The following is a 15376-nucleotide window of genomic DNA, read 5'->3' on the forward strand; positions in this document are numbered from 1 at the left end:
CCTTTTCTAAATCAACACACTCACTCACTGTATTCCATCATAACTGAAGCATAGTAAACTATGTACAGGAAGCCGCTCAGCACAGAGCACTTCCCATTCATTCACTGTCCAGTGCAGCTGAGGCTGCAGAGAAAGGCGTGTGTTTGAGCTTTGGGGTGCAAACCCTAATGCTATGCGCACACCTATGCCAACAACCCAGACTTTTTGAAAAACTAACTAGCAAGCTTGGTACTTTAAAAAAGTCAAAGAGCTGGGGGAACTAATTCTAAATGAATGGCAATAAAAGGGAAGGGTATATGGAACAAAGTCACCAAAATTCACACATGGATACGTTACCGGTCATTTTCACACAGTTGTCAAGAAATGTTTTTATTTCCGCCATTCCTTCATCCGTTATCTGTTGTCTGGCACTAGATAGGAATAGAAAAACATTATGCATATCAATATACGATGGATAAGATATTTTAAAGCGGCTCTTCGGTCATGTTTTCATCTTTCCATCTAATAAATCCTCTTTCCTTGTTGTTTTAACTTTGCATAGTAAAACATTTTTTTCTGCCAATAAATACCTTATAAAGCCCACTTTCTCTTTCTTGTCTGGTAATTAGCCTAGGCCAATTAACCTGAAAAACAGACAGACGGACCCAATTGGACCGATCGTGTGAAAGGGGCCTAAGGCTGCTTTCACATGAATACACTGCGGTTTACCTGCACCTCAACTGATCTTAATCTTCACTTCTTCCTCAGGATTCCTGCAGGTATCGCTGGCTGATGCGGTTCCCCAGTCAGGTATGGCTGGAGGCTGCTGCTGGTTGTCCTCAAGGGCTGGTAATGTTGGTGGTTACTGCTGGCTGGTACTGCTGGCTGCTGCTGCTGGTGGGTACTATTGGCTGGTACTGCTGGTGGGTATTGCTGGCTGGTACTGATGGTGGGTACTGCTGGCTGCTACTGCTGGTGAGTACTGCTGGTGGGTACTGCTAGTGAGTACTGCTGGTTGGTACTGCTGGCTGGTACTGCTGGCTGGTACTGCTGGTGGGTACTGCTGGCTGCTACTGATGGTGGTACAGTTGGTGGGTACTGCTGGCTGGCACTGCTGGTGGGTATTGCTGGCTGGTACTGCTGTTGGGTACTTCTGGTAGGTACTGCTGACTGGTACTGCTGGTAAGTACTGCTGGTGGGTACTGCTGGCTGCTACTGCTGGCTGGTACTGCTGGTGGGTATTGCTGGCTGCTGCTGCTGGTGGGTACTGCTGGCTGCTCCTGCTGGTGGGTACTGCTGGTGGGTATTGCTGGCTGCTACTGCTGGTGGGTACTGCTGACTGCTACTGCTGGTGGGTATTGCTGGCTGCTACTGCTGGTGGGTACTGCTGGCTGGTCTTTCTTGTCTGGTAATTAGCCTAGGACAGACAGATGGACCCAATTGGACCGATCGTGTGAAAGGGGCCTAAGGCTGCTTTCACACGAATGCACTGCGGTTTACCTGCACCTCAACTGCAACCTCATCTTAATCTTCACTTCTTCCTCAGGATTCCTGTAGGTTTGCTGGCTGATGCGGTTCCCCAGTCAGGTATGGCTGGTGGCTGCTGCTGGTTGTCCTCAAGGGCTGGTAATGTTGGTGGTTACTGCTGGCTGGTACTGCTGGCTGCTGCTGCTGGTGTGTACTATTGGCTGGTACTGCTGGTGGGTATTGCTGGCTGGTACTGATGGTGGGTACTGCTGGCTGCTACTGCTGGTGAGTACTGCTGGTGGGTACTGCTAGTGAATACTGCTTGTTGGTACTGCTGGCTGGTACTGCTGGTGGGTACTGCTGGCTGCTACTGATGGTGGGTACAGTTGGTGGGTACTGCTGGCTGGCACTGCTGGTGGGTATTGCTGGCTGGTACTGCTGTTGAGTACTTCTGGCTGGTACTGCTGGTAGGTACTGCTGACTGGTACTGCTGGTAAGTACTGCTGGTGGGTACTGCTGGCTGCTACTGCTGGTGGGTACTGCTGGCTGCTACTGCTGGTGGGTACTGCTGGCTGCTGCTGCTGGTGGGTACTGCTGGCTGCTCCTGCTGGTGGGTACTGCTGGCTGATACTGCTGGTGGGTATTGCTGGCTGCTACTGCTGGTGGGTACTGCTGGCTGCTACTGCTGGTGGGTATTGCTGGCTGCTACTGCTGGTGGGTACTGCTGGCTGGTACTGTTGGCGTGCAATGCTTGTGGGTACTGCTGGCTGATATTGCTGGTGGGTACTGCTTGCTGATATTGCTGGTGAGTACTGCTGGTTGGAACAGTTTATTACCTTTAGACACATTAATGGAGTGCGGCACTGGAGGAAGCATGCGGCTACAGTAGAGAGTAAAGCCGATGCTTTCTGTATTGCTCCTGTGACCTGTCACAGGCAGAGTGCATTCTATATCTGTGACAGCAGCCGGAATTATACAAGAAGCATCTGCTCCACTTCCTCTTGTGCGGCTCCGTTATTTACAGTAATGCTCGGGTATGTTGGGTCAGGATCCCGCAATCTGGGCTTACTGACCTGCCATCCCAGATCAGAAAGTGGCCGAGATCCTGTTGAGGGGGAGCACTGCATAATGTTGGGGGGGGGGATGGCTCCCTCTGCCCCCCCCCCCCCCACTAGTGACGCCACTGGTTAAATATACAATTAAAAGTGCTTTGCTTATCTGTTTTATAATTGGAAAAAAAATACCTGTTGACCATATCAGAAATTCTGGGCTGTCCTGTGCTCTGAGCACAATACCGGTTACCTGATATCTCAAGGAGTCTATTGGGGCCTACAAGACAATTAGGCCATCTATTGTAGACATAATTAGAGGGTAGTAAGGCCTCATACACACGGGGCATTTTTACAGCAGCTGTTTTTGGCGTCAGATGTTTTTTTTCTGCAGCCAGTAAACTCCCCAACATGTTCTCCTATGTCTCCCCAGCATGTTCTCCTATGTCTCCCCGGCATGTTCTCCTATGTCTTCCCAGCATGTTCTCCTATGTCTCCCCAGTATGTTCTCCTATATCTCCCCAGCATGTTCTCCTATGTCTCCCCGGCATGTTCTCCTATGTCTCCCCTCCATGTTCTCCTATGTCTCCCCTCCATGTTCTCCTATGTCTCCCCGGCATGTTCACCTATGTCTCCCCCAGCATGTTCTCCTATGTGTCCCCAGCATGTTCTCCTATGTGTCCCCAGCATGTTCTCCTATGTCTCCCCGGCTTGTTCTCCTATGTCTCCCCGGCTTGTTCTCCTATGTCTCCCCAGCATGTTCTCCTATGTCTCCCCGGCATGTTTTCCTATGTCTCCCCAGCATGTTATCCTATGTCTCCCCCGGCATGTTCTCCTATGTCTCCCCAGCATGTTCTCCTATGTCTCCCCAGCATGTTCTCCTATGTCTCCCCGGCATGTTCTCCTATGTCTCCCCGGCATGTTCTCCTATGTCTCCCCGGCATGTTCTCCTATGTCTCCCCGGCATGTTCTCCTATGTCTCCCCAGCATGTTCTCCTATGTCTCCCCCAGCATGTTCTCCTATGTGTCCCCAGCATGTTCTCCTATGTCTCCCCGGCTTGTTCTACTATGTCTCCCCGGCTTGTTCTCCTATGTCTCCCCGGCATGTTTTCCTATGTCTCCCCAGCATGTTATCCTATGTCTCCCCGGGCATGTTCTCCTATGTCTCCCCAGCATGTTCTCCTGTGTCTCCATGCACACACAGGCTGTTATCAGCAGTTTTTGGCAGGAGCATTTTCTGGCTGGGAAAAAAACCCAGAACTAGAGGGTTTTGAGAGGAGCTTTTTAGCTGTATAAATACACTAATTCTGATAAAAGCTTAAAAACGCCAAAGAACGCTGAAAAACGCTGATAGGGCTATTCGCCGTTTATCAGCGTTGTTGCGCCATAAGCTTTTGTGGGAGTATAGTTTTTCTAAAAAAAAGCTAAAACAATGCTACAGCTGAAAAACACTACTGCAAAAATGCAGAAAGACTCCTTCTACAATCACAGCTTTCTACTGGTGTTTTGATAATGTCCAGTAAGCATGAGGCTCTAAGGCCGCATGTACACTGCTGCTGATATACGGATATTTAGGAGCAGTTGGGCGATTTTTTCCAGCAGCCCCAGAACTCTCCTCTATGTTATATTATCTGTCCATGTACACTGAGACGTTTAGAGGCAGTTGAGTTTAGTGGCATTTTTTTGAAAGCAGAAAATTGTGCTCAGACGGAAGTTTATTGGCAACGAAACGCCAAATGCTTGTAACAGCGTTAAAACACGTCTAAACGCGGTAATTCACGTTTCTAAGCATTTCATTAATAGGTGTTTTCAATGGGGATACATTTCTGACCAATTTACAAAGTAAAAACGCTTCTAAACACAAACGCAGCTAAACGCACATGAATGCGGCATGTAAACGCGGCACAACGGAGGTTTTTAACCGTCGGTTACTAGCTGTCAAGTTCCAGCATTCAGGAGAGGTTTTCAAACGTCCCGTGTACAGGAAGCCTTTAGGGTTGAGCGAACACCTAGATGTCCGTGTTCGACGGGTTCGGCCGAACTTTAAAAAAAAGTCCGGGTCCGTGTCCCGGACTTTTACCGAACTTTTCCCGGACACCGAACCCCATTGAAGTCAATGGGGACCCGAACTTTAAGGCACTAAAATGGCTCTAAAACACCAAAGGAAAGGGCTAGAGTGCTGCAAATGGCAGCAAAACGTAATTAAGAGCATGGCAAGTGCTCTGCAAACAAATGTGGATAGGGAAATAACTTAAAACAACAAAAAAAAACAGAAAAATAAAACAATGTTCTTCTTCATCTCTGAAGGACGAGGCCCATATGGAGTAGGAGGGAGGTTGAGGTGGTGGTGGATGTGGCGGTGCCGGTGACATAGGCGTGCGCACAGGGTGTGCTGGGTGTGCCTGGGCACACCCTAATCACCTAGGGCACATAGCATTGCCAGTGAGGAGATGGGAAAGATCTCCCTGGGACCTGCTCTGCTCTATTTCTCCTTGCCTACAGGTACATGGCCCCGATACATTACTCTCCCTGCTGGCAAACACATGCATGTGTATTTCAACTTTGGGGTGCACACCTTAATGCAATAGGCTGCGCACACCTATGGGCGGTGTAGGTGGAAGCGGCGGTGGAGGAGGACCAGGGCCGGATTAACAGCATCATGGGCTTGGTGCTGAGGATTTTGAAGGGCCTTAAGGGCCGTGCCTTGCCATGCACCCAGAGGAGGAAGGGTGCAGCCATGCATGCCTAATTCAACATGGGATGCTGTCTCTGAAGCCCATAAACACATCCATGCATCGCCAACTGTCCCTCCTTGTCCGGCCTTCACGCTGTGTGGGGAGGTTCTGAGGATGCTGCCTGGGGAAGCGAGCATAGAAGCCAGACTTCTGTGTTTACAAGTGACAGAAGAGCGGTAACAGTGAATATGGCCAACCCGGGGCCTATATAAAAGGTAGGGGCCTGGAGCTGCAGCTCCAATAGCCCCTACATTAATCTGGCCCTGAGGAGGAGGACGAGGTAGCCAACACTGCTTCTTTTCAAAAATTTTAAATGAGGGTACACCCCAAAAGAGTGAGAAAGAGCAAAAATGGAACAATGGGTGGGTAAGGTCGGTATCCATTGCTATTCTGCATAAGGTACGGAAAAGTCCCGTGGGATCCATGCCTGGTTCATTTTAATGAACGTGAGCTTGTCCACATTGTCTCTGGACAGGCGGCTGCGCTTGTCTGTTATAACGCCCCCAGCCGTGCTAAATACCCGTTCAGATAATACACTGGCTGCAGGGCACGCCAGCACCTCCAAGGCGTAAAGGGCAAGCTCAAGCCATGTGCCCAATTTGGAGACCCAGAAGTTGAAGGGGGCAGACCCGTCATTCACTACATGTAGGCGTGTGCACACATACTGCTCCACCATGTTGGTAAAATGCTGCCTCCTGCTAAGACGTTCCATCTGAGCTGCTGGTGCTGCTGTTTGTTGTGGCGTGCTGACAAAGCTTTTCCACATTTCGGCCATGCTAACCCTGCCTTCTGAGGTGCTGGCGGTGCCCTGGTTGCGTTGGCGACCTCCTCCTCCTCCTCCTCTGCCTTGTGCTTCCACTGTGGCCCCGCTGTCAGATGGGAATGCCAGCAGCATGGCGTCTACCAGCGTGCGCTTGTACTCGCGCATCTTGCGATCGCGCTCCAGTGAGTGAATTAAGGACGGTACGTTGTCCTTGTAACGGGGATCCAGCAGCGTGGCCACCCAGTAATCAGCACAAGTTAGAATGTGGGCAACTCGGCGGTCGTTGTGGAGACACTGCAGCATGTAATCGCTCATGTGTGCCAGGCTGCCCAGAGGCAACGAAAGGCTGTCCTCTGTGGGAGGTGTATCGTCCGTGTCCTCTGTATCCCCCCAGCCACGCACCAGTGATGGCCATGAGCTGGCCTGGGTGCCACCCTGCTGTGAACATGGTTCCATCTCCTCCTCCAGCTCCTCCTCCTCCTCATCCTCCTCATCCTCCAGAACTGTGCCCCTGCTGGACAATTGCGTCCCTGGCGTTTGCGTGTGCAGGAACCCACCCTCGGAGCCCCTTGCGAATGACTGCCCTGAAAGCCTTGGAAATGTTACCTCTTCATCCTCCTCCTCCTCCTCATCCTGTGCCACATCCTCTTCCATCATCGCCCGAATTGTTTTTTCAAGGAGGCATAGAAGTGGGATAGTTAAGCTGAGAACGGCGTCATTGCCACTGGCCATGTTGGTGGAGTACTCAAAACAGCGCAACAAGGCACACAGGTCTCGCATGGAGGCCCAGTTAAATTAAATAGCGGAATAGAAAATATGATCCAAAAAAAGTGTATGTATATCACACGTACACAACCACACTGGGCCCCAATTACTATTGTTTGTACCCCTAAAAGGCTAGATGAGGAGTAGGGGGAGTATGGAACAGGCAGCACCCTCAAACCTTCAGAAGTATGAGATGAACCCCAACAACTTGGAAAGGTGGATCTCTCTCACACGTACCGACACAGACTATCCCCCAATTTAACTGATCCCCAAAGGTTTTTGATTAAATAGCGGAATAGAAAATATGATCCAAAAAAAGTGTATGTATATCACACGTACACAACCACACTAGGCCCCAATTACTATTGTTTGTACCCCTAAAAGGCTAGGAGTAGGGGGAGTATGGAACAGGCAGCACCCTCAAACCTTCAGAAGTATGAGATGAACCCCAACAACTTGGAAAGGTGGATCTCTCTCACACGTACCAACACAGACTATCCCCCAATTTAACTGATCCCCAAAGGTTTTTGATTAAATAGCGGAATAGAAAATATGATCCCAAAAAAGTGTATGTATATCACACGTACACAACCACACTAGGCCCCAATTACTATTGTTTGTACCCCTAAAAGGCTAGGAGTAGGGGGAGTATGGAACAGGCAGCACCCTCAAACCTTCAGAAGTATGAGATGAACCCCAACAACTTGGAAAGGTGGATCTCTCTCACACGTACCAACACAGACTATCCCCCAATTTAACTGATCCCCAAAGGTTTTTGATTAAATAGCGGAATAGAAAATATGATCCCAAAAAAGTGTATGTATATCACACGTACACAACCACACTAGGCCCCAATTACTATTGTTTGTACCCCTAAAAGGCTAGGAGTAGGGGGAGTATGGAACAGGCAGCACCCTCAAACCTTCAGAAGTATGAGATGAACCCCAACAACTTGGAAAGGTGGATCTCTCTCACACGTACCAACACAGACTATCCCCCAATTTAACTGATCCCCAAAGGTTTTTGATTAAATAGCGGAATAGAAAATATGATCCCAAAAAAGTGTATGTATATCACACGTACACAACCACACTAGGCCCCAATTACTATTGTTTGTACCCCTAAAAGGCTAGGAGTAGGGGGAGTATGGAACAGGCAGCACCCTCAAACCTTCAGAAGTATGAGATGAACCCCAACAACTTGGAAAGGTGGATCTCTCTCACACGTACCAACACAGACTATCCCCCAATTTAACTGATCCCCAAAGGTTTTTGATTAAATAGCGGAATAGAAAATATGATCCCAAAAAAGTGTATGTATATCACACGTACACAACCACACTAGGCCCCAATTACTATTGTTTGTACCCCTAAAAGGCTAGGAGTAGGGGGAGTATGGAACAGGCAGCACCCTCAAACCTTCAGAAGTATGAGATGAACCCCAAGAACTTGGAAAGGTGGATCTCTCTCACACGTACCAACACAGACTATCCCCCAATTTAACTGATCCCCAAAGGTTTTTGATTAAATAGCGGAATAGAAAATATGATCCAAAAAAAGTGTATGTATATCACACGTACACAACCACACTAGGCCCCAATTACTATTGTTTGTACCCCTAAAAGGCTAGGAGTAGGGGGAGTATGGAACAGGCAGCACCCTCAAACCTTCAGAAGTATGAGATGAACCCCAACAACTTGGAAAGGTGGATCTCTCTCACACGTACCAACACAGACTATCCCCCAATTCAACTGATCCCCAAAGGTTTTTGATTAAATAGCGGAATAGAAAATATGATCCCAAAAAAGTGTATGTATATCACACGTACACAACCACACTAGGCCCCAATTACTATTGTTTGTACCCCTAAAAGGCTAGATGAGGAGTAGGGGGAGTATGGAACAGGCAGCACCCTCAAACCTTCAGAAGTATGAGATTGTGTTCACTGTACCCCACAAAGATTGAGTTCACTGCACCCCACAATGATTGTGTTCACTGCACCCCACAAAGATTGTGTTCACTGCACCTCACAAAGATTGTGTTCACTGTACCCCCCAAAGATTGTGTTCACTGCACCCCACAAAGATTCTGTTCACTGTACCCCACAAAGATTGTGTTCACTGCACCCCAAAAAGATTGTGTTCACTGCACCCCAAAAAGGATGTTGTTCACTGCACCCCAAAAAGGATGTTGTTCACTCCACCCCAAAAAGATTGTGTTCACTGCACCCCACAAAGATTGTGTTCACTGCACCCCAAAAATGATTTTGTTCACTGCACCCCAAAAAGGATTTTGTTCACTGCACCCCAAAAAGGATGTTGTTCACTCCACCCCAAAAAGATTGTGTTCACTGAACCCCAAAAAGATTGTGTTCACTGCACCCCACAAAGGATTTTGTTCACTGCACCCCAAAAAGATTGTGTTCACTGCACCCCAAAAAGGATGTTGTTCACTGCACCCCAAAAAGGATTTTGTTCACTGCACCCCAAAAAGATTGTGTTCACTGCACCCCACAAAGGATTTTGTTCACTGCACCCCACAAAGATTGTGTTCACTGCACACCAAAAAGGATTGTGTTCACTGCACCCCAAAAAGATTTTGTTCACTGCACCCCAAAAAGATTGTGTTCACTGCAGCCCAAAAAGATTGTGTTCACTGCAGCCCAAAAAGATTGTGTTCACTGCAGCCCAAAAAGATTGTGTTCACTGCAGCCCAAAAAGATTGTGTTCACTGCAGCCCAAAAAGATTGTGTTCACTGCAGCTCACACACAGAAAAATGGATGTGGATCACTGACACCTGCCTATCTCCAATCCCACACCACACAGCAATATCGATTGTAGTTTGTAGAACACAGTTTCCCTAAAATTCAGCAGACTCTGTCCCTAACAGGATTGAGAAGAGATCGTAGATCAGGATTGAGTGCAGACCCCACCCCCCACACAGCAATATCGATTGTAGTTTGTAGAAGACACTGACCCTATAATTCAGCAGACTCTATCCCTAAAATGCCTACAACTCGCCCTGCCTAAACACTCCGACCTGTCCCTCAATTCTATCCGGACACAAATGGTTTTTTCCTGCCTATCTTTCCCTAATCAGCAGCCAGCACGTTGATGTGTGCTCTGTCCCTGAATCTAAGCAGCATAATGACGCCGCTGCGGCTGCCTCGAACTTATAAAGACTTGGTCACATGCTTCAGACGGCCAATCACAGCTACTGAGACATTTGCAGGCATGGCTGGGATGGCTTAAGGCACACCAGTTAAACGATTGTTGATTGGCTGTTGAAAGCCCGCCATGAAAAGAGCGCCAAAGCATGCAAAACCCGGAAATAAAACGACCGAACACGGATTTTTACCCGAACATACAGTAAAGTGTCCGTGTCCGTGTTCGGGTACAAAAAATCCAATTATTCGGTACGAACACGAATAATACAGTCCGTGTTCGCTCAACACTAGAAGCCTTACACTTGGACTTCTTTCCTGAAAATCTAAGTGGAATCAGTGATGAACATGGAGAAAGGTCTCACCAGGACATTGCCATAGTGGAAAAACTGTATTTGGGTTACTGGAATCCTCCAATGCTGGCTGACAATTGTTGGACAGTTCAGTGAAATGCACCGGACATAAAATACCTTTTGTATTTACTTACTTGTACACAAAGATGGGGACAATGAAGTCCATGTAATTTGGTTTACTTTCTGAATTTTCTATGTCCTCCATTAAAGCTGGGAAATTGTCTCTCCAAACAACTTCCTGTCCAATAGGGATGAAGTTTCCTGGAATTGACAAGACACAGAAAATGGGTTACACAAAGTTGGTTACTATTTAAACATCTTGACCTCTGGAAAGTTTTACTCCCTTCATGACCAGAGCATCATTTGCCATTCAGCACTGTGCTATTTTAACTGGCAATTGCTCGGTTATTCAACACTGTCCCCAAATGACATTTTTCTAATTTTTTTTTACACAAATAGAGCTTTCTTTTGGAGGTATTTAATCAGCACTGGGTTTTTATTTTTTTTGTGCTATAAATGAAAAATATTGAAAATTTTTGGGAAAAAAAACGATATTTTTTAATTTGTGTTATAAATCACATCTAATAAAATCTAATTTCTTCATAAATTTAGACCAAAATGTATTCTGTTACATTTACATTTTTGTTTCTGTGCTATATTCCTGTGTGGGAAACCAGATATGGTACTGCTGGTGGGTACTTCTGGCTGGTACTGCTGGTGGGTACTGCTGGCTGGTACTGCTGGTGGGTACTGCTGGCTGCTACTGCTGGTGGGTACTGCTGGCTGCTACTGCTGGTGGGTATTGCTGGCTGCTACTGCTGGTGGGTACTGCTGGCTGCTACTGCTGGTGGGTAATGCTTGTGGGTACTGCTGGCTGATATTGCTGGTGGGTACTGCTGGCTGATATTGCTGGTGAGTACTGCTGGCTGGTACTGCTGGTGGGTATTGCTGGTGAGTACTTCTGGTTGGGACAGCTGGTTCCCCTTAGACACATCAATGGAGTGCGGCGCTGGAGGAAGCATGCGGCTGCAGTAGAGAGTAGAGCCGATGCTTTCTGTATCGCTCCTGTGTCCTGTCACAGGTGGAGTGCATTATATATCTGTGACAGGAGCCGGAACTATACAGGAAGCATCTGCTCCACTTCCTCATGTGCGGCTCTGTTTTTTTACAGTGATGCTCGGGGATGGTGGGTCAGGATCCCGCAATCTGGGTACCAGCCAGAAGTACCCACCAGCAGAGGTTTTCCCTGCTGTTTCCTGTTTGCACCTCAGTGTGAACAGCATCCCTTGGTTTCTGGTGTGGCAGCCATCTTGTTTCTGGCTGGATGGAGCGTCATGAGCAGTGGGGACAAACAAACGACAACTGCCCCAATCTATAACTGGCCTTAACTAGGAGCGCATGGAAGGGCAGTGGGGAATCCCTTGGCCCCTGATTGGAATGGGATTACAAGCAGCGTTCTCCATATTTGGGAGATGGCGCTTGATATGACTTACCATTGGTGCAATTATTCAAAGGGGAGAGGATCTCTCTTCCTCCTAGGGCATACCTCTTACTATTGGAGGAGAATGCTCATGATGGGAGACACTGGGGGAGGTCCTTAGGAGGCACAGGGGCTGCATAAGGGGAGCAACCTATAGAGCAGTGTTTCTCAATTCCGGTCCTCGGGGCCCACTAACAGGCCAGGTTTGCAAGAAAACTGAAATACATCACAGGTGATATCATTTGCTGCTCAGTGATTGCAGTATTCTAGTCTGCATCTCCCCAAGGTAATACTTAAAATCTGGCCTGTTAGTGTGCCCTGAGAACCGGAGTCGAGAAACACTGCTCTAGAGTGATACACACCCTTTGGTAGAGTGAGGTGGAAGGCCATACTGGCTAACAGGGACAGGCTATAATCTTGGGTAAGACATCTATGGTTATGTGCAGCCCTAAAAATTTCCACTTGCCTGCTCGATCTAGGTGAGTGGAAATATGCTGAGGGCGAGTGTGGACAGGGATATTCAATTCCTATCGTCCGATGCTCAGGACTTGTAGTTCCAGTCACCTGGCAAGAAGTTGTTTTTTTTACATTTTTTACATTTAGCCCTTCCCTGGGCAAGCAGCGAATCAAAAGCGATCTGAGCGTCTAGCTAGCCACTGGATCACTTTTACAGGCAGCAGGAGGGGAAGTCCCCCCTCCCACTGTCTTCCGTGTCTTGTTCTAAAGCCATATCATTGCCCCTTGCTTGGCAGAGGCACTCTCCAGTCCAGTCCCGCCCCCAGCTGCCCATTGGTGGAGAGCACCACCAGTCAGGGCCAGGTGTTCTCTGCATGGCTGCCTGTCCTGGATCTCATTCTTTGGTGGAGCTGTTGAAGACAGAGGGCTACCCAGAGACGGGGAAGGTCACCATACCGTATTACAACACTTCTGCCAGCCGCCGGCCTACCTACTGGCCTCCAACTCCTCAAATAGCTGCCCCGCCAATTTCTAACAGCACTGACAATGTTCTGGGAACCATCATGTCAGAGGTGACCAGCACCCTCTACAGTCCAACCAACCATTCCATCCACCATCCTACACACTGATCAGCTGAGCACAGCTTCCACCAACAGCACTGGAGGTGAGATCTTTTATTTTAATTATTTTATTTTTAATTTTGTATTTTTTTTCATGAATGCTGTTGTTTATTATTATTGCATTGTTATTTTCAGATTTATTATATATTTTTTTAGATAATTTTTATTATTTATCTTTTGTTGTATCTTATTTTTATAAAATATCTTTCTTTTTATTTACATTTTTATTTTTGTTGTTATAAATCAGTTATTATTATCTGCAGACTTTTACCATGCGAGTCCCATCCGGGACATTTACAAGGTCTTGTTTAGGGGTGGGCTTGGGGGTGGGGCAGGGTTGAGGTTGGGTGGGGCAACTGGTGGTGAGTAACTCTTAAGGCCTGGCCGGTAGCTCAGGACTTGACATTTTGTGCCCTGGCTATGTGGATATCTTTAGATCTTGGTTAATGTAAACAATTTTTGTTGGTGTTTTTAATATATATGGCTTATTCAGCTAATTCATGTGGCTCCTTTACTTTGGTTTATTTAATTTATTTATTGTGGCTTTTTTTATTTGTATCTTTGTAGACCACCTATTCTTTTTACAAGGACATATGTGTTGATCCAGAACTATGTACCTCCCAGGTAGCCGTTCGATTGAACCCATCCCTTTTATCATCATTTACTATGGTTAGTGGTAGTCTGCCTGTATGGCTAATATCTATCCTGGTTCTTTCACCACTAATCATTAGATGTGATTATTGATGTAGTCACTTTGTTTTATAGGATATGTGATCCAATACTTGATACTTAGGCAGACATAGTGCATATATAGACTGTTACTCCCACATTGTGGTTTTAGGTGAACTACATACGTCGCTATCATTGTGGACCTCTATGCCTAAGAGTCGCTTGGAGGGTGCTGTCTGCGCATTGTTCTCAATTGCCTCCCCACAGCCAGGGGTGTGACCACCCAACGCCCCCCCCCCCCCAACCATGTGTGTTTTATGCTTGCAGGTATGTGAAATTTTTTTTTCTTTTCTTCTTCCTGCCCATGCACTTTTCTCCTTGCAGATTGATAGCCTATATAATATATATGATATGTTTGAACAATTTGATTAATATTGCTAATATACAATATGTATGTATATTTTGCATGATATTTACACCTGTGTTTGTGACTTATAGATGTAAAATATATGTAATAGGGCATCGGTTGTTTAAAAATGTGAAGTCTTGAGGAAGCGGCAGCGACCGGGAAACACGTTGACAATTTATATTTATTTTTTTTATGATAGTAGGCTTAGGTTATCACCTTTGTGGCTATTTATATTTTATATAATCTTTTGTAATAATATACACTGCTCAAAAAAATTAAAGGAACACTTTGAAAACACATCAGATTTCAATGGGGAAAAATCTCATGCTGGATATCTATACTGGTATGGACTGGGTAATGTGTTAGGATCTATACTGGTATGGACTGGGTAATGCGTCAGGATCTCTACTGGTATGGACTGGGTAATGTGTTAGGATCTATACTGGTATGGACTGGGTAATGTGTTAGGATCTATACTGGTATGGACTGGGTAATGTGTTAGGATCTATACTGGTATGGACTGGGTAATGTGTTAGGATCTCTACTGGTATGGACTGGGTAATGTGTTAGGATGTATACTGGTATGGACTGGGTAATGTGTTAGGATCTATACTGGTATGGACTGGGTAATGTGTTAGGATCTATACTGGTATGGACTGGGTAATGTGTTAGGATCTATACTGGTGTGGACTGGGTAATGTGTTAGGATCTTTACTGGTGTGGACTGGGTAATGTGTTAGGATCTTTACTGGTATGGACTGAGTAATGTTTTAAGATCTATACTGGTATAGACTTGGTAATGTGTTAGGATCTCTACTGGTATGGACTGGGTAATGTGTTAGGATCTCTACTGGTATGGACTGGGTAATGTGTTAGGATCTCTACTGGTATGGACTGGATAATGTGTTAGGATCTATACTGGTATGGACTGGGTAATGTGTTAGGATCTATACTGGTATGGACTGGATAATGTGTTAGGATCTATACTGGTATGGACTGGGTAATGTGTTAGGATCTATACTGGTATGGACTGGGTAATGTGTTAGGATCTATACTGGTGTGGACTGGGTAATGTGTTAGGATCTATACTGGTATGGACTGGTAAAGTGTTAGGATCTATACTGGTATGGACTGGGTAATGTGTTAGGAATGAAAGGATGCCACATTGTTTGATGGAAATGAAAATGATCACCCAACAAAGGGCTGAATTTAAAGACACCCCAAAAATCAAAGTGAAAAAAATGATGCAGCAGGCGAGTCCATTTTGCTGAAATTTCACTGCAGCAACTCTGAATGGTCCTCAGTAGTGTGTATGGCCCCCACGTCCTTGTATGCATGCCTGACAACATCGGGGGATGCTCCTAATAAGATGACGGATGGTGTCCTGGGGTATTTCCTCCCATATCTGGACCAGATCTTCACAGAGCTCCTGAACAGACTGAGGTGCCACCTGGTGGCGTCAGAAACA

The 15376-nt window shown here is 46.6% G+C and overlaps 1 protein-coding gene across 1 annotated transcript in view; it reads right to left on the bottom strand.

The window, feature by feature from the left end:
• LOC309558405 (uncharacterized protein) overlaps positions 1 to 15376 on the bottom strand; it is a gene marked incomplete at its 3' end in the record, with an annotated part of 28458 nt that overhangs the window by 10773 nt on the left and 2309 nt on the right. Inside the window, exons 2-3 of the mRNA XM_082261479.1 lie at positions 10409 to 10535; positions 337 to 410 (exon numbers count right to left, since the gene is read on the bottom strand). Of these exons, the coding sequence (XP_082117605.1) occupies positions 337 to 410; positions 10409 to 10535 (201 nt within the window). The remainder of the gene's footprint in view (positions 1 to 336; positions 411 to 10408; positions 10536 to 15376) is intronic.

The sequence above is a fragment of the Pelophylax lessonae genome (assembly GCF_965119305.1).
Source record: "Pelophylax lessonae genome assembly, chromosome: 6".
NCBI classification, from domain to species: domain Eukaryota; kingdom Metazoa; phylum Chordata; class Amphibia; order Anura; family Ranidae; genus Pelophylax; species Pelophylax lessonae.